The sequence below is a fragment of the Neofelis nebulosa genome, chromosome 17 (genome assembly GCF_028018385.1).
Source record: "Neofelis nebulosa isolate mNeoNeb1 chromosome 17, mNeoNeb1.pri, whole genome shotgun sequence".
In the NCBI taxonomy this organism is placed as follows: Eukaryota; Metazoa; Chordata; class Mammalia; order Carnivora; family Felidae; genus Neofelis; species Neofelis nebulosa.
In genome coordinates, this window is record NC_080798.1 from 373,469 (window position 1) to 400,912 (window position 27,444).

The window sequence follows — 27,444 nt, forward strand, 5'->3', positions numbered from 1 at the left end:
TACACTTGCTCTTCAAACTGAGTTCAAGTTCACATACCAGTGGAAGAAAACGCGTCCAAGTTCTGAGGCTGGGGTGGCCTCTGGGTAAAGGAAGCCTCACTTGCCTGATTCTGCTGCCGGGAGGCCTAGGCTACCACCACCTGCACAGAGCGCCCCCGGGGTAGGTGGGGTTAACAACCTGAGGAAAGAAAAGAGACGCGAGGCTGGGTCTGGGTGGGCAGGCCCCAGATTCCCACAGGCCGGACAGAAACCCTCAACAACAGCTGGTCTCCTTTGCGGCGGGAGAGCTTCAACCAAACCGGCTCCCGGCCGCGCCCCGGAGCAGGAGAACCTCAAACTAGATCACACCCAGCCGCTCTCTGCAGCAGGAGGGGCCCTGGCAGCTCCCTCCCAGTTTCTGTACAGAGAGGGACTCGCTTCCGACAGGCCCAGCGCGGCCCCGCAGGCGGAACGACCTCGGCCAGTCCCCTGACTTCCCGGGCACCGCCCAGATAACTTCGGTCCGGCCTGGCCCCGCCCTCCAGCCCGCCCCGCCCAGCCGACAGCGGAGCCTCCGTGCGGGTCCCGGATTTCAGGCTCACCTGAGCGTGCGGATCAATGGCTGCGCTTCCGGTGGACGGCGGAAGTGCGCGCCCTGGGCGTAACGGACTGCAAATCCCAGAAAGCCGCGCGCCGGTGGCGGTTTTTCCCGCGGCGGCGACCGTTCTTCCAGGCGACTGTTCGAGGGCGGAGGTGTTTGTGCGCCGGCGGCTCCCTGGGACTCAGAGTCGGCCGTCTCCCTTTTACGGCGGCTCGTGTTGTGGTTTCCCTTGGGCTGTACTCTTTGGCGTGCCTCTCCGCTCGGCCCGGGTTAACGGACGCGACTCTGACTCTCCTCAGCCGGCAACCGAGGCCGCGACGCCAGAATGGCGGACGTCTGCGATCTACGTCGAGGGCGGGATTCGCGTCTGAACTGCGCTCGGCCGCATCCTTTCCTCGTCGGCCTTTCCAGCGCGTCGACCTGCTGTGGAAGTGAACGAAGACGCCTTGAAAGGGTCTAGACCCCGCTAAAGCGAGGGAGTCCGCCACCATCCTGGGCCTTTGGCGGAGGCTCGAAGGCAGGCACGGAAAGCTTTTCAGCGACAAGCAGGAGAGGCCTCGGGTGCGCCTTGGATGCACTTTGGCGAGTGTGGAAGTTGGAGACGGGCTAACTAAGCGGGTCATCCTGTCTGGGATGGCTTAGGGAGTATATTTGGCTTTCTCCGGTTGGCCCGAAGTGGGCCAGGGACAAAAAAATAGGTAAGCTGACAGTTAGTGACCAAGTCCTGAATGTGGGGGCCTGTAGCCGGAGAGGTTGTGGGTCTGTTCTATTAGGTGTGGTCTGCCCGTTGTTGTGTTTGCAGCCTCACTGCGTCGTGGGGCGCAGAGTGTGAGATCTTCCACCTGCTGACCTGCCACAGGAACCTTCCCAGGCCGGCCTGCTGGCGGGAGCCACTCTGGCTCTGCCTGAACGTCGTAAGCTCCTGATTGTTCCCTCGTGTCTGGGGTGCTCTTGTGACCAGCCTTCCTCGCTTGGACTCTTCTGGGCCTGACCTCGTTGGTTGCTTTACCCAACAACAATCAGCTTCTTAACTTGCGTATTTCATACTTGTTAACATGACCTTGCAATTTGTAGATTCTTCCAGGAAGCCTGGAATCTGACTTCCAAAGGGAGAGTCTTGATGGAGTGGGCTCGTGCCTCTTGCTGTGTCACTGAATTAGACAAAAGCCCTTTGGCCAAGGAGAAACGACAGGTCTGCTGGGGGCTTCTGGGGAAGTTCCCCCCTCAGTAATTGACATAGACCATAGGGTGTCTCCTTTTATTGTCTTTGAACAGCATTGTCTGCACATAATGTGTAGAACCGTACTGCCGTGCCAGCACCTTGAAGAGGCCAGCCCAAGGGGCAAAGTCGCCATGCTGAGAATGGCAGAGCAGAAAGATGGAAAGAACCAGAGTCACCAAATCAACTAATACTGCCTGTGGCCATCTTGGGACTTTTCCTTATGATACCATAAACAACCTTGTTTATTTTTATTATGGAAAACTTCAAACATACAAGAGTAAGGTGAATAGTGTGATGAAAACCCATACTTCTCTCCATGCATTTACTCAACTTCTTTTACTCCCCTCATTCTGTTCTTTAAATTTATCCCCGCTTGCTCCCAGCCACCACTGGATTGTTTTGAAGCAGATTCCCTATCATTTCACTCATAAATAACTAAGGTTATCTGTAAAAGATAATGATTTCTGGCAGAATAGGAAAATCCATAGAGAAAGTAAATTAGTGGTTGCCTAGGACTGGGGAAGTTTGAGGGAAAATGAGTGACTGCTAAATGGATATTGGTTTCTTTTGGGGGTGATGAAAATGGCCTAAAGTTGATTGCAGTGATGGTTGTAAAACAGTAAAAAACCATTGAATTGTACAGTTTAAGTGGGTGTGTGTGAATTATGTTAATAAGTCTGTTTAAAAATCAGTACATAAGGTTGCCAACACCTATTGGAAAAACATAATGGGGGAAAAAGATGACTTCTGAATACATAACCATAGTCATTAACACACCTAAAAATATTAGCAAAAATTCCTTAATATCAAATATCCAGTGTTAATTCCACTTGTGTCCTTTTTTTTTTTTAAAAAAACATTTTGTTTATTTAAATTAAGATCTGAACAAGATTCACACTTTACATTTGGTTAATGTGTGCTTCAGTCTTATAATTTAGGGATTTTCCCCATATGTGCTTTTTCCTTTTATTTCCATCTGTTGAAACTAGGTATTTTCCAAAAGGATTTACTACATTCTGGATTTTGGTGATAGTATCCTTGTGGTGTCATTTCTTGTTCCCTTATTTTCCTGTGAATTGGTAGTTGAACCTTGAGGCTTAATTAGATTCAAGTTTGTTATGCTTGCTAATCCTTCATAAGTGGTGCATGTGTTTTCTTTGGAATCATATCAGAAGGTACATAATGTCTGGTGCACTTCTGTGATGTTTATTTTGATCAAGGGTTGACAGCTTGATCCATTTATTATAGAATTGTCCAGCATTTTTCGCAGAGTGGTTTTCGCAGTCATTGAAGATTGTTGCTTATACCCATTATTGCCCATTATTTTATTAGGAGTTACAAAATGGTTATTTTCTAATTACATCATTTCTTCTGCATCTTTTTGCTGCATCTCCTGCATTCTTCCATAAGGAAAATCTTTCCCTCACAAACGTTTTGGTTACTCTAAGGAGGTAGAGTTTATTCAAGAAAAGCAGGATAAATGCTTCATTCTTTGCCTATGCTTTGAGAAAATAGATATATTAGCATTTTCCAAAGGTAGCCAGTGAGTATGTTTTATATACATGATTTTTAACATATTTTATCTGTTTTAATCTATTACAGTGAATAATTTGATGCTCCAACTGTCCAAATGTTGGCCACAAGCAGCTCCCTCTATGCTGACTCCTGTGTCCTTTTGACATGATCTCAAGCTTTTGATAACTTCTTTGCTTTCCAGTCAGAGAAGATGTTGCAAGGCTCATTCTGTAAATTTCCTGCCCCACCCTGGAATTAGGCACTTCTCTGAGGAATCCTGGTTCTTTTTAGTGGGAAGTGTGTTTTAGAGACCTGGGCACTAAGAGTACCATTACTACTAGAGTAGTTATTGTTATAAACCTCTTTTTTTTTTTTTTTTTTTTAATGTTTTATTTATTTATTTTTTGAGACAGAGACAGAGCATGAGCAGGGGAGGGGCAGAGAGAGAGGGAGACACAGAATCTACCTCTTCCTTAGGTAAAGGTCCTATACCACACATGGTCCTGTGATGTACTCTGTTGTTCCCACCTAACCATTTGGCTGGGGAGACCACTCTGGCAGCTGCCCTGGGCAGTATTGGGTGGCATGATGGCAGTTCTTCCACCAGGCCCCTAGTGATGCCATGTAATCTGTGTCCAGCTTTTTGCTATTAAAAATAGTGCTGCAATGGATACTCCTCTGCCTACGTAATTTTGTATTTCTGCCAGTGTATATTTGGAATAGAAGTGAAAGATAAATGTATATGTACTTTTGCCCAATTCCTCTCCCTTGGGATTGTACCTTATTACATTCTACCAGCAGTGTATGGGAGGGTGTACAGTCTCATCACCTGAGTGTGGCAAAGTTTGATGCCAAACTTTGACTCTATGTGAATCTGATAGGTAAGAAACAGTATTTCAGTGTAGTTCTAATTGGCATTTCTCTAATTATGAGTAGAATTTCTCTAATTATGAGCATCTTTTAATATGTTTAAGAGCCATTTCATTTTTTCTGTGAATTGTTCATATTTTGCCCATTTTTCTTTTTTTTTTAATTTTTTTTTTTTTTAACGTTTATTCATTTTTGAGACAGAGAGAGACAGAGCATGAACGGGGGAGGGTCAGAGAGAGGGAGACACAGAATCTGAAACAGGCTCCAGGCTCTGAGCTGTCAGCACAGAGCCCGACGTGGGACTCGAACTCACGGACCGCGAGATCATGACCTGAGCCGAAGTCGGACACCCAACCGACTGAGCCACCCAGGCACCCCAATTTTAACTATTTTTCTATAAGGTTGTTAGTCTTTTACTCTAGCTTTAGAAGTTCTTTTATTTTATTTTATTTTTTATTTTATTTATTTATTTTTTTTAACGTTTTATTTTATTTTTGAGACAGAGAGAGACAGAGCATGAACAGGGGAGGGGCAGAGAGAGAGGGAGACGCAGAATCTGAAACAGGCTCCAGGCTCTGAGCTGTCAGCACAGAGCCCGACGCGGGGCTCCAACTCACAGACCGTGAGATCATGACCTGAGCTGAAGTCGGACGCTTAACCGACCAAGCCACCCAGGCGCCCCTAGCTTTAGAAGTTCTTGATTAGCAATGTTAACCTGTAGCTTATATTACAAATTGCAATTTTTCGTTTTGTAATCTTTTTGAAAAAATTTTTAAAGTTTATTTATTACTGTTACAGCCAGAGCAAGAGAACGTGTATACATGCCAGAGAGGGACAGAGAGAGAGAGGGAGAGAGAATCCCAAGCAGGAGCCGCACTACCAGCACAGAGCCCAACTCGGGGCTTGAACCCATGAACCGCGAGATCAGGACCTGAGCCGAGGTCGAGAGTTGGACCCTCAAATGACTGCGCCACTGAGGCACCCTGTTTGTAATCTTTTTTATATTGCTAATAGTGTTGTGGGTTTCTTTCTCATGTAAAAGTTAATCAAATTTATGAGTTTTTCCTTTATTGCTTCTGGATTTTGATTAATGGATAGGAAATATTCTCAAGTTATGGGGCAATTTACCCATGTTTCTTCTAGTACTTTTATGGTATAGTATGGCAATGTATGAATCCTTAGAATTTATCCTAGTGTATGGTGTGAGGAATGACTTCCATTTTATCTTTTGTCCTATGGCTCCATAGTTACACTAGCTAAGTAGCTTACATTTTCCTTACTATTTTGAGGTACCCCTTTTATCATACACTTAAATTTCTACATGCATTTGAGTATTTCTGGATTTTCTGTTCAGTTGATCTGTATATATTCATGTGTCAATATTACAATTTTTAAGTTATGGATGCTTTGTAGTATGTTTTACTATTTAGTAGAGCATACCTCATTGCCCTTCTTTTTCAGGATGATTCTGGCTGTTAACACTTTTTTTATTGTTTAGCTCTTCTAAATTGGTGGAGAGTTGAAAGAGGAGCTATTAATAATAGTAATAACAATACTAATAGATTAAGGGCTTACTGACTGTCAGCCCTGTAAAGGACATGTGTATATTAACTCAGTACTCTTCTCAACAGCCCTATAAGATAGACACTTTCTTCCCTGTTGAACAGCTAGAAAAACTGAGGCACAGGGATACCTAGTTGACTCACTTGGTTAAGTGTCTGACTCTAGATTTTGGCTCAGACTTCAGCTGTCTCTGTTTTGACCTCACACTTTCCAGTAGGGTTCTTCTTTCCAGCTTGTCTCTTGGCTAAGACAGAAGACCCTGATGGCAAAGCATCCCCTGAGGGGAACCAAAACTACCCCCCCCCCCAATAAGGACTGCCCTGAGCCAGCAAGACCCCACCTGTGATTGACTCCAAGACATTGATTTGACTCCATTGATTTGACTCTCAATATCTACCTGCATGTACCCACCCACCTTTGCCCCACTTTTTCCTTTTATAAACACGGAAATATTCTCATCACTTTGGAGATAGTCTTTGAGACATTAGTCCGCTGTCCAACTGGTGTTGGCCTCATTGAAATTAATTTTTTTTTTCTTTAAACTTTTTTTAATGTTTATTTTTGAGAGACAGAGACAGAGCACAAGTGGGGAAGGAACAAAGAGAGAGAGGGAGACACAGAATCCAAAGCAGGCTCCAGGCTCCAAGCTGTCAGCATAGAGCCCGATGCAGGGCTTGAACTCATGAACCACGAGATCATGACCTGAGCTGAAGTTGGACGTTTAACTGACTGAGCCACCCAGGTGCCCCGAAATTAATTCTTTTCTTGTTTCAACACTTGTCTCTCTGCCTTTGGATTTTGTGAGCATTGTGTGGCCAACCCTGGTCTGTTAGGGACCCCTGGAGCCAGGTGTGCTTGCATCCAGGTGCCTGGGCTACAAAAGAAGCTGAGGTTTCATGCTGAGTTAAGATGGTTCTTTAGGATAAAAGTCTTTATAACTATAGAGGTTCTTAAGACAAAAGTCTCAGTCCACTGGATTTTTGAATAAAGTCACTTTCATTACCGCAGCGTCTTGCCTCTCCCCTTACATAGGCCTGTTGTGTGGTGAGCAAAACAAGGTTGGACTTGGTTAGAACACCATTTTCCCTCCAGAACTGGATGTTCTCTTAGGTCCTCTCCAAGAATAATTTACTTTAATTTGGGCTTTCTTCCCCAATTTCTACTCAGAAAGACTTGAGATGGAAGGACAATGGATCCTTAGTCTTTGAACCGTATCCCTGTTTCAGGTGGATAAAGTAATGATAATGGCAACCATATTCAACTAAAAAATAAAAAAAAAAGACTGCATAACATCAAATTGCTACTTTTAATTTTGCTCGTGTTACAACACTAAATTTAGTCTACTCTGTTCATCTACTCTCTGGCCCTTTAGGGTACGGTAAAGCTTATAGCTGGGGCACATTGACTACATTTATAGGGATTCTTTCTAATATGAGTCCTTTGATGTTTAATAACATGAGAATTCTAGTTAATTTTCCACACTTGGGACACTCATAAGTTTTCTCTCCAGTGTGAGTTCTCTGATGCCTAATAAGAACTCCAGATGAAAGATTTTCCACACTGAAGGTACTCATGCAGTTTCTTTGCAGTATGAATTCTCTGATGAGTAACAAAGTGAGAACTCCCACTGAAGTATTTCCCACACTGATTACACTCATAAGTCTTCTTTTCACTGTGAATTCTCTGGTGTGAAATAAAGCCAGAGCTCTGAAAAAAAATTCCTATACTGACTACACTCATAAGGCTTCCCTCTATTATGTTTTGTTTGTTTGTTTTTTGGTTTTTTTTTGAGAGAGAGAGTATGCTTGAGTGTACTCGTGAGCAGGAAAGGGGCAGTGAGAGAGGGAGAGAGGATGCCAAGCAGGCTTCACGCTGTCAGCACAGAGCCTGATGCGGGGCTCAAACCCACAAACCATGATCTCATGACCTGAGCCAAAATCTAGAGTTGGATGCTTAACTGACTGAGCCACCCAGGTGCCCATGTTATGCTTTCTTTGATAAATATTAAAATCAAGGATGTGACTGAAAGATTTCCCAGTGATTACAACAGAATAGTTTTTTTTTAAGTGTGAGACATCCTACCAAAAGCTCTCCCACATTAATGACATTCATGGGGTCTCTCTCCAGTATGAATTAAAGAATGTCTAACAGGTAAGGAGGGCCAACTGAAAGGATCCCATGTTGATTACATTCATAGTTTTTCTTGGGTATGATGAGTTCTTTATACAGTTGATTAAACTTAATTGATCAATTTCTTGAAATTGAAGTATTCTTGGATTCCTGAAATAAATTGTTTGGTCATGGTATTGTTCTTTAGATATACTGCTGGATTTGATTAAATATTTTATTTTCAACTCACGTATTTATATTCATAGATGAAGCTGGGTGATACATTTCTTTTTTATACCATCTTTATCAGATGTGAGTATTATGTTATCTTCATTTAATATTTTGTGAAGCTGTTCATTGTGTTGATATGGAATTTTTTTAACAAATTGGAATAGTTTATTCCTTAAAGTTAGATTTAAAGTCTGGGGCGCCTGGGTGGCTCAGTTGGTTAAGCATCGGACTTTGGCTTATGTCAGGATGTCATGGTTCGTGGGTTCAGGCCCCACGTTGGGATTTGTGCTAAATATTGAAAAGAAATTTAAAAGAAAGGTTTAAAGTCAGCTATAAACCCTAGGCTTTGTGTCCATGTCACTTCCATGGTAATTATTCTATTGGAGTTTTCGGCTTCTTGTTCACTTTTTATTTATATTAGGAAATTTTCCATATAGTTCTGTATAATAGTCTCGTAATTCTTTTAATTGCTTCTGTACCTGTGGTTATCTCCTTTCTCATTTACATTATAATACTTTTGCTCTCTCAGTCAGGCTTTTGAGAGGTTTATTACCATAACTTTTCTTTCCCTTTGCTATCCATTTCATTTACTTTGGCTTTAATTTTCATTAACTTGAATAAATTTCTATTTTATTATTTTTGGTTTATTGTACTGTTTCTCCAGTTCCTTAAGGCAAAATATTAATTCCTTAATTTTTGATAATTCTACTTTAATAATACAATTAAGCCTGTAATTTTTCCTGCTATACAGCTTAGCTGTGCACCGTTTATTATGATGCGTCATGTTCTCTTTTTTTTTAATTTTTTTTTTAATATTTATTTTTGAGAGAGCAAGACAGAGCACAAGTGGCAGAGGAACAGAGAGAGTGGTGGACACAATTCAAAGCAGGCTCCAGTCTCTGAGCTGTCAGCATAGAGCCTGCCGCAGGGCTCGAACTCACTGACTATGATATCATGACCTGAGCCGAAGTGGGACGCTTAACCAACTGAGCCACCCAGGCGCCCCATGTTGTGTTTTCTTTTTTAAGGGAGTTAGTAATCCAATTTTATTTTCTCTTTGGTTCAAATATTTGAAAGTTATTTCTTAATGTCCAGCAAATTAAGATATTTATGATAATTTTATTATTTACTCATACTTTTATTAATATATGAGCAGATAAGTCACCTGTAAAAATTTATACTTTAATATTATTTGTTTGATTAAGCACACATATATTCTTGAAATCATAGGGCACAAAAATCCTATATATACATCTATTAAATTGAACTTGTTAATTTTATTATTCAATTTTTCATTAGGTTTATTTCATATACTAGATATGTCTGATTCCGAAGGCAGTATATTAAATTCTTTCTCCATAACTGCTTTTTCTTTGCTTTGCTCTAATCAAGTTCTCCTTGTATCTCAAATTGATTTTCGTGTCATTTAAGTGCCATTTTTTAGTTGTATATAGGTTTTAAATTGTTATTTCTTCTTTTAGAGTACCTTGATCACACCAAAATGTCTTTATCCTGATCAACCCTCTAACTTTTAATCCCACTTTGGTTGATTTTAATATTGACACATTTTGTTTGCTTTTGCAGGTATCACTTTATGTGGCACTTTATTTACTTCCAGTTATTCTTTAACATTTTGGTTTAGAGCATCTCAAATTAGAAAGGTGTGACTGAACTTTTTTTCACCTAATGTAATGGCCTCTGTTTTCTTGGGAGGGGAGGGTCTGCATTTTTTTTTTTTTTAATTTTTTTTTTTTTTCAACGTTTTTTATTTTTATTTTTGGGACAGAGAGAGACAGAGCATGAACGGGGGAGGGGCAGAGAGAGAGGGAGACACAGAATCGGAAACAGGCTCCAGGCTCCGAGCCATCGGCCCAGAGCCTGACGCGGGGCTCGAACTCACGGACCGCGAGATCGTGACCTGGCTGAAGTCGGACGCTTAACCGACTGCGCCACCCAGGCGCCCCTGCATTTTTTTTTTTAAATGTTTGTTTTTAATGTTTATTTTGAGGGGGGTGGTTAGGGACAGAGAGAGGGAGGAGAATCCCAAGCAGGCTCCATCCTGTCAGCACAGAACCCAACACAGGGCTCAGTCTTAGGAACCATGAGATCATGATCTGAGGGGAAATCAAGAGTTAGACGCTTAACCAACTGAGCCACGCAGGCGCCCCTATCCTCATCCATTTCTGCAAGTGCAGCTGTCTCTTCCCCCAGACGTTAGATTTGCACACTTTTCTACCGGACAGCAGTCTTTGTCCCAAGGTCACAAAAGAGTCTGAGCTGAGCATTCTACTCACTCATCCAGACTGTTAGACTTTTCCTACTTAATCAATCTCCACATGTCTGTGAGACTGAGAACCATTCCACTAGCACCAAACTAGTTCAATTCAGGCTGCCAACCCTAGGCAGAGTGCCTGTTCCCACTCCCTCCCCCAGATCCAGTGCTTCCCAGCGAGATATACCATCCCTTTGGGCACAAATCAGCACCCACTGGTGGAAAATTGCAAATCACATATACCCCCTGCATTCATTTGCTATTACTGCAGAAACAAATTACCACAAAGTTAGTGGCTTAAACAATACAAGTTTATTATTTTAACACTCTGGAGTTCAGAAATCTATCACTGGACTGAAATCAAGGTGTCTCCAGGACTGTGTTCGTTCTGAAGACTCTAGGGAATGAGTCCATTTCCTTGCTTTTTCCAGCCTCTAGAGGCCACTCACATTCCTTGTCTTATGGCCATGTATCACTGCAATCGCTGCTTTTGTCATATCTTCCTCTCTTATTTGGATCCTACTGTCTCCTTCTTATAACGACCCTTGTGATGACATTGGGCCTATGGGGATAATCCGGGATAATCTCACTATTTCAAAATCCTAACATAATCACATCTGCAAAGTCCCTCTGGCCATGTGAAGCACTATTTTCACAGGTTCTGGGGCCTAGCAGTAGACATATGTGGGGGTCATCACTCTGCCTCCCCAAATCCCCCAGGAGGTTCAGGCATACTGAGGCCCAATGGCAAACTTTTGAGTGTAATGGCGGGTGCTGCTGATAATGAATTATGTGTGGCTGGGAAAAGATGGGAGACCACCAGCTGCATATATTCAAATTCTGCATCATCTCATCCTACTTTAAGGAAAGTGGGAACTCTTCCATTCACTTCAGAGATAAATTTCTCGGCTTCTAAAGCAGCCAACTGGATTTCAAATTTGGATGTTAAAGTGTCCATAGCCTTGCAGTTAGTGATCCCAAACCTCAGGGCCCCAGATGAGTTACTGGGCAAGCCTACCCTCATCTGTTCACCTCCTCTGAAGGGATGATTTCTCCTCTCCTCATTCACTACCCAACATCTTGCAGCCTGGTCAGTTTCAGCTGACACCACCATTTCTCATTTGGCTGAGGAAACAAGTCCTCAGCATCCTTTATGACCTCATTTCATGGAAGTTACATGGTGTAACTTCTGCTGACCCTATTGGTGGAAGCAGTCACAAGCCCAGCCACATTCTAGGAATGGAGGAAAGGCAAAGAGTTTGTGGCCATATTTGAAACTGCCATAGATGTGAAAGCAGTCAGCACACCTCCTTCAGTGACCATCTTCTGGCAACAAAACTGTGTATGGCATTTCAGGATTAAGTGACCTCATTTGAGCACTGTGGCATTCCCCAGTGGACACTGGGCATCATGGTGAGGCCACTCCCCCCAAGCAAATGGACATCCCTACATCATCAGTACTTGGAGAAGGAGCTGCTGATGTTCTCCTGTTAAAGATCTCCAACTGTGTAGTGGGAGGGCAGTGGGGCCCTGGCAAGTTCTTCAGCCCCAAATGTTTCATCTCTCAAAGAAGCTACCATGGAGATGTTATACAGCAGTCATGAGCCCTGTGCCTGATGCATGAAAAGCAATACGACAGCTAGTGTGCCATCACCATTCCCCAGGCACCTGGCCTCTGGGCTTCTCTAGTCTGTCTCCAGCACTCCTGTAGAGAAAGGAGTGAAACACGCTCACTCCAGATGGCATGACTGTGCCTCACCCTTGTCAGTGTTATGATCCCAAGGGCTCTGAAGAGGTGTGCCCTGTAGCAGTCAACTAATATCTGATGAGCATAAGTTCAACATCTGACCCAGAGTCTTAGGACATAGTTTGAAATGTTATGTACAACTTGAGAGAGCAGAGGTAGAGTCATGGAGCAAGGAGTGGATGGGTTGCAGGTTACAGGCTGTGTGACCTGGAGAAAGGATTTTAATCTATCATCTCATGTAAAATGTGAAACATGGGCACCAACATGAACATTCCTGGGAAGCTCCCCACCCCCCCTTGCCGGGGGTTTCCCTCCCTCTAGGCCTCCAATGGTTGGTTGCTTAAGATTACCATTCCCTGAATCGAACATTCCCTGCATCCTGATGATGCTCTGAGGATCAGGGTTAGGATGACCCACTCATCCTAACTCATTTGGAATCTTGGGCCAGAGGGACTGTGGCCTTTTGCAGAGTCTGCTAGAACTGGTCTGACAATCTCCTTCACTTTGTTTTAACACTGCTTATTTTAAGTATCAAATTATTAGTGAAAGAAATTTAATAGATGGAAAAAAACCCACAGAGATTTCCATCACAGAAATATATAGTTTATTTATCTTTGTTCTCTTTTAGTCCTTGTCCATATGCATAAATACCACAAATATAATATCAGTGCACAGACTTTTTGGTACCTGGCTTTTTAAACTTACGTTATAAACATGGTCAGGTTTCACTAGTATCACTTTTAATGACCAAATGAGCAAACAAATTATAACAGCAAATCAAGTGAGTGAAAAATTAAATGTTTTTCCAACTTATATTCACTAGCAACAACTCCCCACCAGTTTTCTCATTTACTTGTGTGCAGGGTGGTCTCCCTGGTTGTCCTTTGGTCTTGAGAACGTCATCACTCAGTGCTGCTTTTCATATTCAGTTCCAGATGCCAACCACGCCCGTTCGTGTTACATTGCAGGATCATGCTGAGAAGGCCATGTCTCTTCAACCGGCTCAGCTTGAGGGCTATGAGGTAGGCTGTTTCTTCTTGCATTTCACCCCACTGTGCGTCTTCTGATGCCCAATGAGGTGCGAGCTCTGGGTGAAGGCCTTTCCACATTTGCTGCACATGTAGGGGCGCTCCCCCGTGTGCGTTCTCTGGTGCCGGATGAGATGGGAGCTCTGGCGGAAGGCTTTCCCACAGTCCTGACACTGGTAGGGCTTAGCTCCGGTGTGAGTCCGCAAGTGCTGGGAGATGGCCGAGCGGTCATTGAAGGTCCGCCCACACTCATGACACTCGAAAGGCCTCTCTCCGGTGTGGACTCTCTGATGTTGTGTGAGGGAGGAGCTCTGAACAAACGCCTTCCCGCAGTCCTGACACACGTAGGGCTTCTCTCCTGTGTGGATTTTTTTATGTACAGAGAAATATCTTGGATTCCGGAACGTTTTGCCACATTCACTGCATCGGCAAACTTGGCTCCCTTTGTGAATTCTTGTGAACGTAATCTGCTGAGTGCTCCGGCTGAAGGCTCTCCCACAACCACTGTTTTCTCTGGCTTTTTCCCCTTTGTGGCCCTTCTGATGAATTTTTACACATGGACCACGCGTCACCTTCTTAGCCCGCGAGCCACGCTTGCGCAAGCGTTTCCTGGGCAGAGTTTTCTGGAGTGAAATAGGGCTGGTGACAAGGCCAGTGTTTGCCCGGGACTGGGGGCTTTTCTGAGGGAGGGTTTCTTCCTGAGTGAGCTCCACTTGCTTCAGTGCTGTGTCCAAGACTTCCTGGGTCCCACCCTGCAAGATGTCTCTTGAGGTAGAGGACCAGGTGTCATCCCTTGAGAATTCTTCCATTTTTAGGTCAGGGGCTGGTTCTTCCTCGGGGATGTCAGACTTTGGAGTTAACTCTTTACTTTCCAGTGTAGTCTCCCACCCTGAAAGAACCCAAAAGATACAGATACTATAGAGAGAAAGTGGCAAAGGGGGCTATCAGTATGACATCATCAAGTATTCAGAAGCTGGGTGTTTTTTTTGTTTTTGTTTTCCAGGTACCGTCACGCGACCTGGGGAGACTACGGAAAGAAGTGAAGTAGCAAAGAGAGGAACACCGAGCTTGGCAGTCAGGGATGGGGCAAGAACAGGGAGCACTCTCCCAGCTCTCTGACTCCTCATATGCCTTCAAGGTGGGCGGTAAGTCAGTCTTTCCCTGGGCCTGATCCTCCACTGTCCACACAATGCCCACCCCTTGAGGTCCAGAGGACCAGTTGAAAGCATGGATGGTGCAAGGAACTCTTGTCAGCATGTCCAGTGCTCACACTGGGCCCAGAGAAGGTACAGGGCCCAACTCAGGGCCCCTGAGGTTCCCAGTCCCAGAAGGGTGGAGTGGCCAGCACGGGCACAGCCTTACCCACAGACACCAGGTGTCCAAAGGTTTCTAACATCACGTCGTGGTACTCGGTCCTCTGCATCGGGTCCAGCAGCCCCCACTCTTCCTTGCTGAAGTCCACAGCCACATCGAGGAAGGTCACTGGTTCCTGCAATATCACTATGTCTGATCAGCAGGAGGGTCATCGACAGGAACAGATGACCAGGGCCTCCCAACAGAGTCTGCTGTGCTGAGGACACCTCTGCTTTGGAGTTTGCTCAGAAACACTGACTTGGGCCCATAAGAGGCCCAGTGGGTCCCCTATCACAAACCCAGAGGCTGGGGCCCAGGCCGGAGGCAGAATCTACTTCACTAAGAGCTACAAACGCCATAAGCAAACTACCTCCCTTGTACCCCAGCCTATGTGCAGCTCATCCTTTCTGTGCAACTTCCCACAGAAGACTGCCCCTCAGACCAGCCCTGCCTGCTAGGCACACTCCCTTCTTCTGGGAACAGCCCCTCTGCCTGTGAAGGAACCATCCCTGCCTTTGTGGATGGTGGCTGCTGGAGGGTGGTGTGGCCAGAGGCGGTGCCAAGATCAGTCCTTTCTGGGGAGCTGGCCAAAACTCTGGCAGGAAGAGGCTTCCCCATGGCACTCTACCTGGATCTGTGGGGGCTTTTTACCCACCAGGGGCAGAGCCTGCTTGAGAAGGAATGGGAGAAAGCAGAGCCATGAGACCAGGACTGGAGACACATTCCTCTCTCATCACGTGGAAGCCCCTGAATACAGTCTTGCCTGAAGCCTATCACAGACCACTCATTACATGAGAGCCAATAAATTCACCCTATGGTTGAACCAGTTGTGAGCCATCTGCAGCAGAAAGAGTCCTGACCAATACCACACATCACTCTGTCATATTCTCTGAGCCTCAACAGTCAGCAAGACATGGCCAGTGCTTTCATCTATGCCCCAGCTCTGGGATATTTTGAGGCAAATTCCAGATATTTTTTCCATCATCAACACCTAAGTATGCATTCTTGAAGGACAAGGGCTCTCTTGTTCTAACACAAATTCAGATGTGGTCTGCATGTCCCTACCTGGGGCTCCCAAGCATCTATAAACACTTGGCCCCTCCCTTCTCCTCCAGATTTCTTGCCTCCCAGTCCCTGTGCCCTTTCTTGGTCTCCACAGCAGCAACAAGGCAGCCCAGCCCTTCAGGCTCAGAAACTCTGAGAGGTCTGCCCTGTGGGAGGCTGGGAGGTAGGGGGAAGGTCACCTCATAGGGGACACTGTGACCAGGGAACAAAAGGGTGACACCCCCCACTCACCTCAGGTGGCGCCTTTGCCGGCCAGGTGGTCATGTTCTCCTCCTTCTCTTCCTGAGGAGCTGTGGTCTCAAGAGAGCAGGTGGGGTCCTGGGCGGGTAATGCTGTGGGGAGACACCAGCACAGGGGATCAGCCGGATGTGGTGCCACTTCCAGGTTGGGGCAATGATACCCACGTCTCTCTCTGGGACCCCTGCGGCCATTGCACACATCCTATCTGCTGTTACTACTGTGAGGGCATCTGTGCCCACCCTTTCTTGCCACCAGCTCAAGTCCCCACTCTGGCTCCTCTTCACAGCCTGTGCCCAAATCCCCACACCTGGTTAGCTCAAGATGCATCACCCTAAGGGTGACTGTAGGGCACCAATGTCCCATTGCTGAGACCCCTGGCCCCACTCCCTCCCTCTCCAAGGACTGTCCCGGATCCTGTCCCTCCTCTGAGACAGCTGCCTCATCTCTCCATTTGCCTCAACAGCTGGCCTCACACTGTTCCTCAGAAGGAAAGACCCCTTTTCTAGCCTCCGAGTATGTTGTCTCTTTGCCTTCCTTGTCCTCTTCCTCTTTGCCTTCTTCCATGGACTTCCTCTGACCCCCGGGACTGGACCCACTCTCATAACACACCCATCTAGATGAGAATTTTATCAAGTTTCCTCCACCTTCGAAAACCATTCTGCCTGGGCTTCCAGCCCCTCTTAACCACAACTCCTTCATGCCTGACTCTCCTCATCTATCGCTGCCTGGTACATGGTCTTCCATAAGGATGATTACACCCCTGCTCTCAAGGGGGAAACACGATGTGACCCATTCTGGCCCACCAGGCTGCCACCTCCTCCTGGCCACAATAATTAAATCTGAGATGAATACAGGGCACAGAGCTAGACAAGCAGAGCAAAAGAGGCTTTTGTTAGAACATTTCCGTGCAGGGAGGCTCCCTACGGAGACACCCTGCCTGTGAGTGAAGCTAACGGAGGCCAGGAGAAGTATGATAGCAGAGAGAGAATGAGTCCTGAGAATACTACAGGAGCCCCTGGGTCCACCCGTGCCTGAAGCTAGATCACCCTGGGACTTTTTCAGTAAATTCTCCTCCCCTGGCATTCACAACTGAGAGTCGCAACTAACTCGCTGATAATGAATGTAGGATTCTCAGGGTTCTCTGGAAGGCCTCTCTTCCTGCCATCCACTATAATATGACTTGATTTCATTCACCCCCAAGGTGTGAAATATAAGACAGACTGGCTTTTGTCTTAGGGGCTTCCCAACTGTCTCCTTGGTACCTCTATCAGTTTCCTATTACTGCTCTAATAAATTGCCACAATGGTGCCTAAAAGCAAAGTTGCTTTCCTATGATTATGGACATCAGGTCTGACGCCAGCCTCACTGCACTACAATCAAGCTGGTGGCAGGGCTACCTTCCTTCTGAGGCTCTAGGGGAAATATGTTTGTCACCTTTGCCAGTTTCTGGAGGCCAACTAAAATACCTAGCTCCCAGCCCTTCCTCGTGTCTTCTCTGCCCTGAACTCTCGTGCCTGCCCCATCCAAATGACACAGTATAATCTCCCCACCTCAAATTCTTCAATTTAATAAACTGCATCTGCAAAGTCAATTTTGCTGTATGAGGTTACATATTCGGGTGAGCAAGTGCTCCATGGAACTCAGCCTGACAAATCAAATTTCATGGAATCTCACCCCCAAACGTACTCCCATCCCAGCCCCCCACCGCTGTCAGTCTTGCCCAAGCCACCACACCTCTCGGTGGGCATGGTAACGGCTCTGGGTGGCCAATCTGATTCTCATTTTGCCCTTGTTTTTTGCCCACCAACCATCGCAAACTGCAACCTGGTAAATCTTTTTTTTTTTTTTTTTTAAGGTTTATTTATTTATTTTGAAAGAGAAAGACAGCACAAGAGCACAAGCAGGCAAGGGGCAGAGAGAAAGAGAGAAAATCCCAAGGACGCTCCGTGCCATCAGCACAGAGCCTGATGCAGAGCTTGAACTCACGAACCATGTGATCATGACCTGAGCTGAGATCAAGTCAGATGCTTAACCAATTGAGCCACCTGGGTGCCCCCTGTAAGGGTTAAATTGTAGTGTAGGGCTAACACCTAGCTTGAAAAAATAACAGCTTTGTTCCGACACTGAAGGTCAAGAGATAACAGCCTTGCTTTACTCTTGTAAATTATGCTTCATACTCTTGTAAATCAGGCTTCACCAACTAAGGAAACAAAAGCTCAAAGAAAAGAGCATCAGAGGCAAGGTCAAGGAGATCCACTGGTTGCAACTAAGCGGCAGAAAGTCTAAAATAATCACCTCATCTGGCAACTGTTTCTAACTCATCTGGGAACTGTTTCTCTGTTCTGTTCCCAGGTGATGATAAAACGATGTGATCGGCCATAAAATTATCAAGTGTTGGTCCTGATCGGTCGGCCTTGCCTCTCATTGCAATGAACTTTGTTGTGACTGTCACTGGTGTCCATAGCATTCAGTTTCAGGAGTCGTGTGGATGCAACATTTGGTGCATTGGCCGGGAAAGTTAAAGGTCTGAAACAGGGATTGCTCTGCCGACCCCTGGGAGGAAGCTCGGGATTGGGAGAGGTAAGGAATTCTTGGGGCGCGCCATTTGAATGACTCAGGAGGGTCTGCCTGACGCGGCTATAGAACCAGAGTCAGGGATCCTACCGGGACGCCGGTGGACCCCATTAGGTTTGATGTTTGTCAAGAAGGATCCTATTTTCAGGTGGCTGCGATGGCCTACTGGCCTTGAGATCTCGAACTTGTGTTTTCTTCGTGTCTTAATTGTCTTCTTCCTGTTGACTGGCTGTGCGTCCTTGTCAGTTTTGCCTATCTTTGTCATCGTCCTTGTCAGTTTTGCCTATCTTTGTCATCGGTCAGAATCAGACTACCCCCACCCCGCTGAGTCTCATACTAACCCATTTCCAGGAGTATAGGAGAGCTGCCTCAGTTTTCGGCCTCCACGTTAAGAAGCCAGTCCTTCGAACTCTCTGCGAGGTGGAATGGAACAGCTTTCAGGTCGAATGGCCTCCACAGGGGACCTTTAACCTTACTTTGGTATATAAAGTTCGTGATATTGTCTTTTCTAGGCACGAAGACCAAATCCCATACACTGGGGCATGGAGAACCCTCATTGAAAAACCTCCAGATTGGTTAAAACTTCTTCCCCTTCCCCCTCGCCTCCCTAAAGTACAGGCTTTGCCACTCAAAGGTCGCCCATCTGGAGCTCAGAATAAGAATCTTGATGAGACTAAGCGGCCGCCCCCTCTATCACCTGCACAGGAGGGGGGTAAAAAAAAAGGAACTTACCACCCACCGCCCTATAGTTCTCGCCCAAAGAATACAGGTCAAGATGCTTCAGATCTGGACACGAGCCGGAGTCGGGACACTCCCCTGAGCCCGTCTCACACCCGGTCAGGGACTCCCTTCCATCCGCCTCCCGCTGCCCTATCCCTTCTTCCAGGGCCACCCCTGCACCCCTGCAGGGTGATGTCCGACCCTTTATGACTTATGTACCCTTCTCCACTAGCGACCTTTATAACTGGAAGCTTCAAAACCCCTCGTTCTCAGAGAAACCCCAAGCATTAATTTCTCTTCTTGAAACTCTATTTGTGACCCAACAGCCAACCTGGGATGACTGCCGGCAGCTCTTGCAGGTTCTCTTCACCACTGAGGAGCGGGATAAGATCCGTCGCGAGGCCCGGAAATTAGTGATGGGGCCAAAGGGGCAACCCACCGAGGATCCCGCTGGATTCAAGGAAGTTTTTCCTTCCTCGCATCCTGAAAATTGGGACCCGAACGCTCCTCACGGTAGGCGATCATTGACCCTATTTCACCAGACTCTACTGGGAGGTCTCCAAGCAGCCACCCGCCGGCCCACAAACATGTCTAAGGTAACAGAAGTAATTCAGGGGACCGAGGAAAGCCCCTCAGCCTTCTTAGAAAGGCTCACGGACAATTGGGGCGCCTGGGTGGCGCAGTCGGTTAAGCGTCCGACTTCAGCCAGGTCACGATCTCGCGGTCTGTGAGTTCGAGCCCCGCGTCAGGCTCTGGGCTGATGGCTCGGAGCCTGGAGCCTGTTTCCGATTCTGTGTCTCCCTCTCTCTCTGCCCCTCCCCCGTTCATGCTCTGTCTCTCTCTGTCCCCAAAATAAATAAAAAACGTTGAAAAAAAAATTAAAAAAAAAAAAAAAGAAAGGCTCACGGAGGTGTACCGCACCTTTACCCCTGTAGACCCTGAGGCACCTAAAAATAGAAGAGCATTAAATTTGGCCTTCGTCTTACAGGCAGCCCCAGACTTGTAAATGGACATTCATCCCACTGTACCCAACCCTTATACTCTCCTTAGTTTGCTTCCCCCTTCTCAGGTGTATTATACAGTTCTGGACTTAAAAGATGCCTTCTTTGCCATCCCGCTGGCCCCACAAAGCCAGCCACTATTTGTATTTGAATGGACTGATCCTGAAAAGGGACAGCTCACCTGGACGCAACTCCCCCAAAGATTTAAAAATTCTCCTCTTTTTAACGACGCCCTGCACCAGGATTTAGAGCCATTTTGAATCTCCAACCTGCAGGTAGCCCTACTGCAATATGTTGAGGATATCTTGTTGGCGGCCCCCTCTCATTTAGAATGCCTGAGTGCCACCAGAGAACCCTTGAGTCTTCTGCAAAAACTGGGGTACCGAGTGTCAGCCAGAAAAGCGCAGATCTGTCGTACTGCGGTGACCTATTTAAGTTACAACCTTAAAAAGGTAAGTGCTATCTCGGTGAACAAAGAATTCGGGCTATACTCGATATTCCTCAGCCTAAAACTCGCAAACAAGTTCTCGAGTTCTGCGGGCAGCAGGCTACTGCAGAGTATGGATACCTGGTTTTGCTGAACTGGCAGCCCCTTTGTACGCCACTCTCACGGGGTCTCCGGAGTCCTTCACGTGGGGGGAGACTCAAACCAAAGCCTTCCAAGCCTTACGAGAGGCTCTCGTGACCCTACCGGCCTCGGCCCTGCCAGATCCCACCAAGCCATTCCATTTGTTTGTAGCCGAAAAGGGGGGGGTAGCCGAGGGAGTTCTGACTCGGAGCCTGGGACCTTGGCGCCGACCGGTGGCCTATTTATCCAAGCGGCTGGACCCAGTTGCTTCCGGGTGGCCCCCACGCGTTTGACAAATTGCCGCCACCGCGCTCTTAGTTGAAGACGCAGACAAACTAACTTTGAGGCAGGCACTGTCACCGGGCCCCACTAAGTGGAGGCTTTACTGCGGGCTCCCCCAGAGCGACGGCTGTCAAATGCTCGGATTACCCAATATCAAGCGTTGCTACTCGACCAGACCTGAATACGTTTTTGTGCCCCCACAGCCTTAAACCCAGCCACTCTGCTGCCCGAAGGACAAGGTCCCCCTCTGCACTCCTGCCCAGAAACCTTGGCGACGATCTCGTCCCTCCGCTCCGATCTTATGGACGTTCCTTTACAGGACCCTGATATCAGCATGTTTTCAGGCGGCAGTAGTTTTGTGTTTCAAGGGCAAAGGCACGCCGGGCGCTGCAGTGACGACGGACCGCGGGGTTTTATGGCAACAGACCCTTCCCCCGGGAACTTCAGCCCAGCACGCAGAGCTCATCACGCTAACAAAAGTCCTCAAACTCGGAAGAAACAAGCCAGTTCATATTTATATGGACAGCCGCTATGCTTTTTGCAACCGCGCATGTACACGGATCCATTTACCAAGAGCGCGGTCTCCTCACGGCGGAAGGCAAGGCCATCAAAACTGAAGCTGAAATTTTAGATCTTCTAGCAGCCATCTGGGAACCTGCGAGGCTGGCAATCATTCACTGCCCGGGACGTCAGAAAGGCGACTCCCTAGAAGCAGTCGGAAACCGCCTGGCTGATGCAGCAGCCCGAGAAGCTGCCCCAACTAAAAGTAAAAGTGCCTTGGAGCTACCGATCTTGACCGAGGAAGCCCAGTTACACTCCTAAAGATTTGGAGTGGGTTTCCAGAAAAGGGGGAAGTGTGGCGCCGGGACAAAAGTGGTCTCAGGATCCTGAAGGTAAGATCCTCTTACCCGCGGCGCTCGGGCGGCGCATGGTGGGTCGGCTCCACCAAGGGACTCATCTGGGAAAAACGAAGATGGCGGAATCAGTGCGGAAGAAGTTCAGGGCGCAAGGGCTGGGAAAAGAGATCGAAGAGGTGGTTGAAAGGTGTGCAAGTTGCGCCCAAGTAAATCAGGGTGCAAGTAGGAAGGTTTCAGAAGCTAAAAGAGATAGAGGAACTGAGCCAGGCCGGTTTTGGCAAGTAGATTTTACCGAAATTAAACCAGGGAAATATGGATACAAATACCTGCTTGTTTTTGTAGACACCTTCTCCGGGTGGGTCAAGGCGTTCCCCACTAAATCAGAAACGGCTCAGGTGACAGTTAAGAAATTATTAAATGAAATAATTCCTAGATTCGGGCTGCCTCTGAGCATAGGATCGGACAATGGCCCGGCCTTTACGGCGCAGGTGTCCCAGGGTCTAGCCCGGGCATTGGGACTAGATTGGAAATTACATTGTACATATAGACCTCAGAGCTCGGATCAGGTAGAAAGGATGAATCGGACCCTAAAAGAGACCTTAACCAAATTGTCCCTTGAGACGGGCGAAAATTGGGTTGACGTCCTGCCTTTTGCCCTTTTGCGAGCGCGTTGTACTCCATTTGTCAAGGGATTTCCCCCTTATGAAATTTTATTTGGCAGACCTCCACCTATCCTGCCGAGGCTAGGAGGCAACGTAATGGAACAGTTGGAACAGGTCCGCTTGCTGGCTTCACTCGTGGCCCTGCAACATGTACAAAAGGAAATAACCAGGGCCTTAAAAGAAGCCTTCGCTCATCCTCCTGTTCTTCCCCACCCCTTTCAACCAGGAGATTTAGTCTGGGTCAAGAGGCACGAGCTTAAAACCCTGGAGCCGCTCTGGAAAGGACCACACGCCGTGATCCTGACTACACCCACGGCTGTGAAGGTAGATGGTGTCCGAACCTGGATTCATCACTCTCAGGTTAAAAAAAAAAACAACCTGTGTGAAGGCAGGAACACCCGAGACTGATACAGAACCAGATAATGAACAGCAATGGAAGGTCCGAAGGCACTCAGAGGATCCTTTAAAGGTAATACTGATGCGGGCATACTAATAATAATTGTCTGGGTTTGTATAATGATAAGCATGGGGGACTGTACAGAATTGCATCCCCTATCTTTTTGGCCATACCAACGGGAACTCAGGGACACTGTCACGGGGAAGGTGATAACATCTAATACCTCTTCCACTGTGCCTTGTTTTTTGTTTGGTTTATGCGACTTGTTGGGGGACTCATGGGGGACTTTTAATTACTAATTATAAACAGCCAACGGGCTTCGCTCCTCCGTCCCCGAAAACCCCTATATGGTTACCTATGGATGTGGACACAGGGATCAAGAACAAAAATTGGCTAACATACCAGGGTTATACAGTTGCCCTGCAAATAGAAAGGTCGAATGTGAAGGAAAAGGCCAGCAATAATTGGTATCAGAATTTATTCTCTTGGTCCCCCTGGCTCACATCACTGCTCACCACCATAGCTGGGCCACTGCTATTATTACTTCTCGGGTTAACTATCGGCCCATGCATTATCAACTGGTTAGTACAGTATGTCAAGAGGCGAGTTGGTGAAATAAAAATTATGATGATTAGGTCCAACTACGTCCCCTTAGTTCCTAATGATGAATCAAGGGATTGATTCACTGACGAGAAAAGGGAGAAATGTAAGGATTAAAGTGTAGTGTAGGGCTAACACCTAGCTTGAAAAATAACAGCTTTGTTCTGACACTGAAGGTCAAGAGATAACAGCCTTGCTTTACTCTTGTAAATTACGCTTCATACTCTTGTAAATCAGTCTTCACCAACGAAGGAAACAAAAGCTCAGAGGCAAGGTCAAGGAGATTCACTGGTTGCAACTAAGCGGCAGAAAGTCTAAAATAATCACCTCATCTGGCAACTGTTTCTAACTCATCTGGGAACTGTTTCTCTGTTCTGTTCCCAGGTGATGATAAAACGATGTGATCGGCCATAAAAACTCTGTACCCCAGCTGTTCGAGGCCGCACTCTTATCAAGAGTGTTGGTCCCGATCGGTCGGCCTTGCCTCTCATTGCAGTAAACTTTCTTGTGACTGTCACTGGTGCCCATAGCATTCTGTTTCAGGAGTCGTGTGGATGCAACACCCCCAACCTGGAAAATGTTTACTCTGTCAGACAATACCACATGTCCCTAGAGCTCATGGACTGGTTCCCACTGCTTTACAGTAACTCTTCCCATTGCTTTAGGACAACACGAAAACCCCTGCAAGGGCCCTGCCAGCCCTGTCCCCTGCTCCCTTCTACCATAGACCCATCCAATTTCTCTCGGATTTTTGAATATACTGTCATTGCTCCCACTTTGGGCCTTCACAGGCAATGCTCTCCTGCTCAGCACATCCTTCCTGCCCCCTTCTGAGTTCCACTCCACACCAGGTGTCAGCTACAAGCAACTTGCCTCCAGGAGCCCCACCAGCACCCTTGGGTTCTTCTCAACCCCATCATTGTCAAGCGCATATTCATTTCTCAAATTCCCATCATTCTTACTGGGTCTAAGGCTTGTTGAGCTCATGAATCTATGAATCCTGTCTTGGTCACCACTTTATCCACAATTCCCACTCTGGGAGGGGTGCCTGGCTGGCTCAGCTGGTAGAGCATGCAACTCTTGATCTTGGGGCTGTAAATTTGAGCCTCATGTTGTGTGTGGAGATTACTTAAAAAAATTAAGTTTTGGGGTGCCTGGGTGGCTCAGTCAGTTAACTGTCCAACTTCGGCTCAGGTCATGATCTCACAGTTCATGGGTTCAAGCCCCGCATCAGGCTCTGTGCTGACAGCTTGGAGCCTAGAGCCTGCTTCAGATTCTGTGTGTGTGTCTCTCTCTCTCTCTCTGTGTGTGCCTCCCCTGCTCACACACTCTCTTTCTCATAAATAAATAAATAAACTTTAAAAATTTTTTTAAAAAGCATTCTGGGAATATGCCTATGTGACTAAAATCACGTTTTCTATTGGCTTGTAGCACAGCAGGGATTCCAAAAGGATGAGAATGAACAATTTTATCCCTTAGCTTCTATCACAAGCCTGTGGAGGGCTAGTTAAAGAGTGCAGTCCCAGCCCCTGCCCAAGGGTTTCAGTAGCTGTGAGGTGTTGTCTGAGACTTTCCATTTCGGTAGATGGGTCCAGGGATACTCAGATCCCTTGACCTAGGGGCAATGGCAGGTATTTCAGCAAGGAACCATTGAAGCTCTGACTCAGGAACACGTTGGGGAGGTAGATGCTCTTGGCCTAGATGAAGAGGCATGACCCTTCCCCGACCCTTCCGAGGAAGCCTGAGTTCTTCCTCCCCCATTCTCCAAGATGCGTCTACAGGAGTGTCCCTCTCCGCCCCTCCACTGCACTTACCTTCCTCCTCAGATATCCAGGTTACATCCTCCACCAGGGCCACTGCCTCCTGACAGTCCTCTGGGTGCTGTGACTGCACCCACCTCTGGAGCTTCCTGGGCAGCGCACCCAGGAACTGTTCCAGCACCAGCAGCTCCAGCATCTGCTCCTTGGAGTGCGCCTCGGGCTGCAGCCACTGGCGGCACAGCTCACGCAACCGGGCCAGGGCCTCTCGGGGCCCTGCCACCTCCTCGAAGCAGAACCCCCGGAACCTCTGGCGTGCAGCCTCAGGGTCAGCTGGATGCTTGCCTAGCTGTTGAGTGGGCTCCCCAAGTACTTCTGGGCTTAGGCCCTCGTCTTCAGCATAGAGGGCCCGAATCTGGGCATTTCGGGGACGAGCTACCTCTTGGTTCAGTGTGAGGACTTCAACGACTTCGATCTTCATCAGGGGATTCCCAGCAGGAAGAGGATCCACTTGAGGGTCCAACTGAGCCGCAGGACACTCTGTAAGTCAAAAGCACAGCCAGAGAGATGGCCAACAAGCACATGAAAAGATAGTCAACATTATTTGCCACCAAGGAAATGTAAATCAAAACCACTGTGAGGGGCACCTGGCTGACTCAGTCAGAAGAGCGTGTGACTCTTGATCTTGGGGTCATGAGTTTGAGCCCCTTGTTGGGTGTAGAGATCACCTAAATAAACAAAAACTTAAAAAAATAAATCGTGAGATACTACTTCATACTTACTAGGATAGCTATTATCAAAGATGGGTGGTAACAACTATTGGTGAGGATGTGGAAAAACTGCTGTTGGTGGGAACACAGAACGCTGCATCATTTTGCAAAACAGTCTGGCAGGTGCTCAAAAAGCCAAACACAGAATTATAACCCAGGAATTCTCCTAGGTATACATCCAAGAGAAATGAAAATATTTGTCAATACAAAAACTTGTACAGGAACTTTCACAGCAGCATTCTTAACAGCCAAAAAGAAAAACAAATGTCAATCAAAGGAAGAATAAACAAAATATGGTCTATCCACAAATTGGAATATTATTTGGCCATAGAAAGGAATGAAGTAGTGATACGTGCTAAGCCTTGACAACATTATGCTGAATGGAAGCAGCCAGACACCAAAGGCTAATTTTAAGATTCCGTTTATACGAAATGTCCAAAATAGACGAATATACTGAGACAAAGTAGATTCGTGGTTTCCAAGAGATAAGGAATTCAGGCAATTAGGGGTGTTGGCTAATAAAAATGAAGCTTTTTCAGGGAGATGATAAAGACGTTCTGAAATTAGACTGTAGTGATAGCTACACAACCTTGTGAATTATAGTAAAAACCACTGAACTGTACACTCTCAAAGGGTGAACTTTAAGGTATGTAAATTACACCTCAATATGGGAGGGGGGTGAGAAAGCAAGAGGCAAGGAGGCTTAAGAAGAAACCTGTGATGCTCTATAGGCCCACAGCTATGTACAGGGAGTAGAACCTGATCCTGCCTCCATGGGAGCCAAGAAGACAGGAAAGTCTGAAGCCCTGTGTCTTGGCACAGAACTCACAAGAACACAACTCCAGCACGTCCCTGAAATGCTAAGGAGGGCACACAAACCAAAGGAAATAAGAAAGCACTGTACAACTCTAAGGAGAAATGCTAACTCTAAATGACTTGAAAGCTTTAAAACTGTCAATAGAGAGGCACCAGGGTGGCTCAGTCGGTTAAACATCTAACCGCCCCAGGTCACAGTCTCACAATTCTGTGAGATGCAATTCTGTGTCTCCCCCTCTCTCTGCCCCTCCCTGGCTTGTGCTCCTGCACTCCATCTCTCTCTCAAAAGTAAATTAATAAACATTTTTGAAAAAGTAAATAGAAAAAATGTAAATCACGGATTATGGTTTACTTCCAATTAGGCTTGTTTGTTTATAAAAACAGAAATGGTCCGGCTGATGTCAAGAGCAAATGTGCCCGCTCACACTTGCTGTTTTGAATATACCTGATTAGCACAACTCTACCTGCAAAGGAACTTCCAGCATGAACTCAAAGCCTTAGCAACGAATGCCAGGGCAATCAATGCTCGGGGACTTTGAGCTGGTTAATCGTGTTCAGGGAACTATCTGGAGAGGAAGACCACTGTAGAGACACCAAGAGAAGAGTATTTGGACACAAAGGCCAGACAGCATACGACAATAGAAC

General features: G+C 46.6%; 3 protein-coding genes and 1 long non-coding RNA gene across 23 annotated transcripts in view; 1 reads left to right on the forward strand and 3 right to left on the reverse strand.

The window, feature by feature from the left end:
• ZNF544 (zinc finger protein 544) overlaps window positions 1–1,269 on the reverse strand; it is a 16,042-nt gene extending 14,773 nt beyond the window's left edge. For 4 of the 9 annotated variants that reach the window (XM_058706568.1, XM_058706570.1, XM_058706572.1 and 1 more), the window contains exon 1: window positions 38–449. The gene's annotated coding sequence lies outside the window, so the exon portion shown is untranslated. Of the gene's footprint in view, window positions 1–5; window positions 529–581 lie in introns of those variants that run through there. The other 5 variants (XM_058706563.1, XM_058706565.1, XM_058706567.1 and 2 more) reach the window with 5 other exon arrangements.
• LOC131498979 (protein NYNRIN-like) lies at window positions 1,145–25,395 on the forward strand. Of its 6 annotated transcripts, none has more exons than XR_009255663.1 (9): window positions 1,145–1,278; window positions 1,856–2,084; window positions 4,986–5,172; window positions 12,973–13,131; window positions 14,141–14,282; window positions 17,651–19,602; window positions 20,366–21,833; window positions 22,519–22,928; window positions 23,841–23,973. XR_009255663.1 is itself a non-coding variant. In XM_058706620.1 (6 exons), exon 5 carries the CDS (start codon window positions 21,869–21,871, stop codon window positions 22,865–22,867), a length of 999 nt encoding a protein of 332 aa, XP_058562603.1. In that variant the 5' UTR covers window positions 13,003–13,131; window positions 14,141–14,282; window positions 17,651–19,602; window positions 20,366–20,542; window positions 21,144–21,868; the 3' UTR covers window positions 22,868–22,928; window positions 23,841–23,973. The 6 variants fall into 6 exon arrangements, 4 of the variants coding, with proteins under 4 accessions (XP_058562603.1, XP_058562602.1, XP_058562600.1 ...); XR_009255662.1 differs by having other exon boundaries at window positions 22,686–22,928; XM_058706620.1 differs by lacking the exons at window positions 1,145–1,278; window positions 1,856–2,084; window positions 4,986–5,172 and having other exon boundaries at window positions 13,003–13,131; window positions 20,366–20,542; window positions 21,144–22,928.
• Window positions 10,656–11,467, reverse strand: LOC131498996 (uncharacterized). Of its 2 annotated transcripts, none has more exons than XR_009255692.1 (2): window positions 11,381–11,467; window positions 10,656–10,924 (listed from the first exon to the last, which is right to left on the reverse strand). It is a non-coding gene; the product is annotated as an uncharacterized LOC131498996 (long non-coding RNA). The 2 variants fall into 2 exon arrangements; XR_009255691.1 differs by lacking the exon at window positions 11,381–11,467 and adding an exon at window positions 11,222–11,337.
• Window positions 12,697–27,444, reverse strand: part of ZNF274 (zinc finger protein 274) — a 30,812-nt gene continuing 16,064 nt past the window's right edge. For all 6 annotated transcript variants that reach the window (XM_058706584.1, XM_058706583.1, XM_058706585.1 and 3 more), the window contains 4 exons: window positions 25,271–25,753; window positions 15,787–15,887; window positions 14,500–14,626; window positions 12,697–14,026 (listed from right to left, as the gene is read on the reverse strand). In XM_058706584.1, coding sequence (XP_058562567.1) covers window positions 13,125–14,026; window positions 14,500–14,626; window positions 15,787–15,887; window positions 25,271–25,753 — 1,613 coding nt within the window. In that variant the 3' untranslated portion in view covers window positions 12,697–13,124. The remainder of the gene's footprint in view (window positions 14,027–14,499; window positions 14,627–15,786; window positions 15,888–25,270; window positions 25,754–27,444) is intronic.

What these genes read in the sequence shown, in the direction of transcription:
- LOC131498979 (XM_058706620.1), top strand. Translation starts at nt 21,869, where the DNA reads ATGGTGGGTCGGCTCCACCAAGGGACTCATCTGGGAAAAACGAAGATG.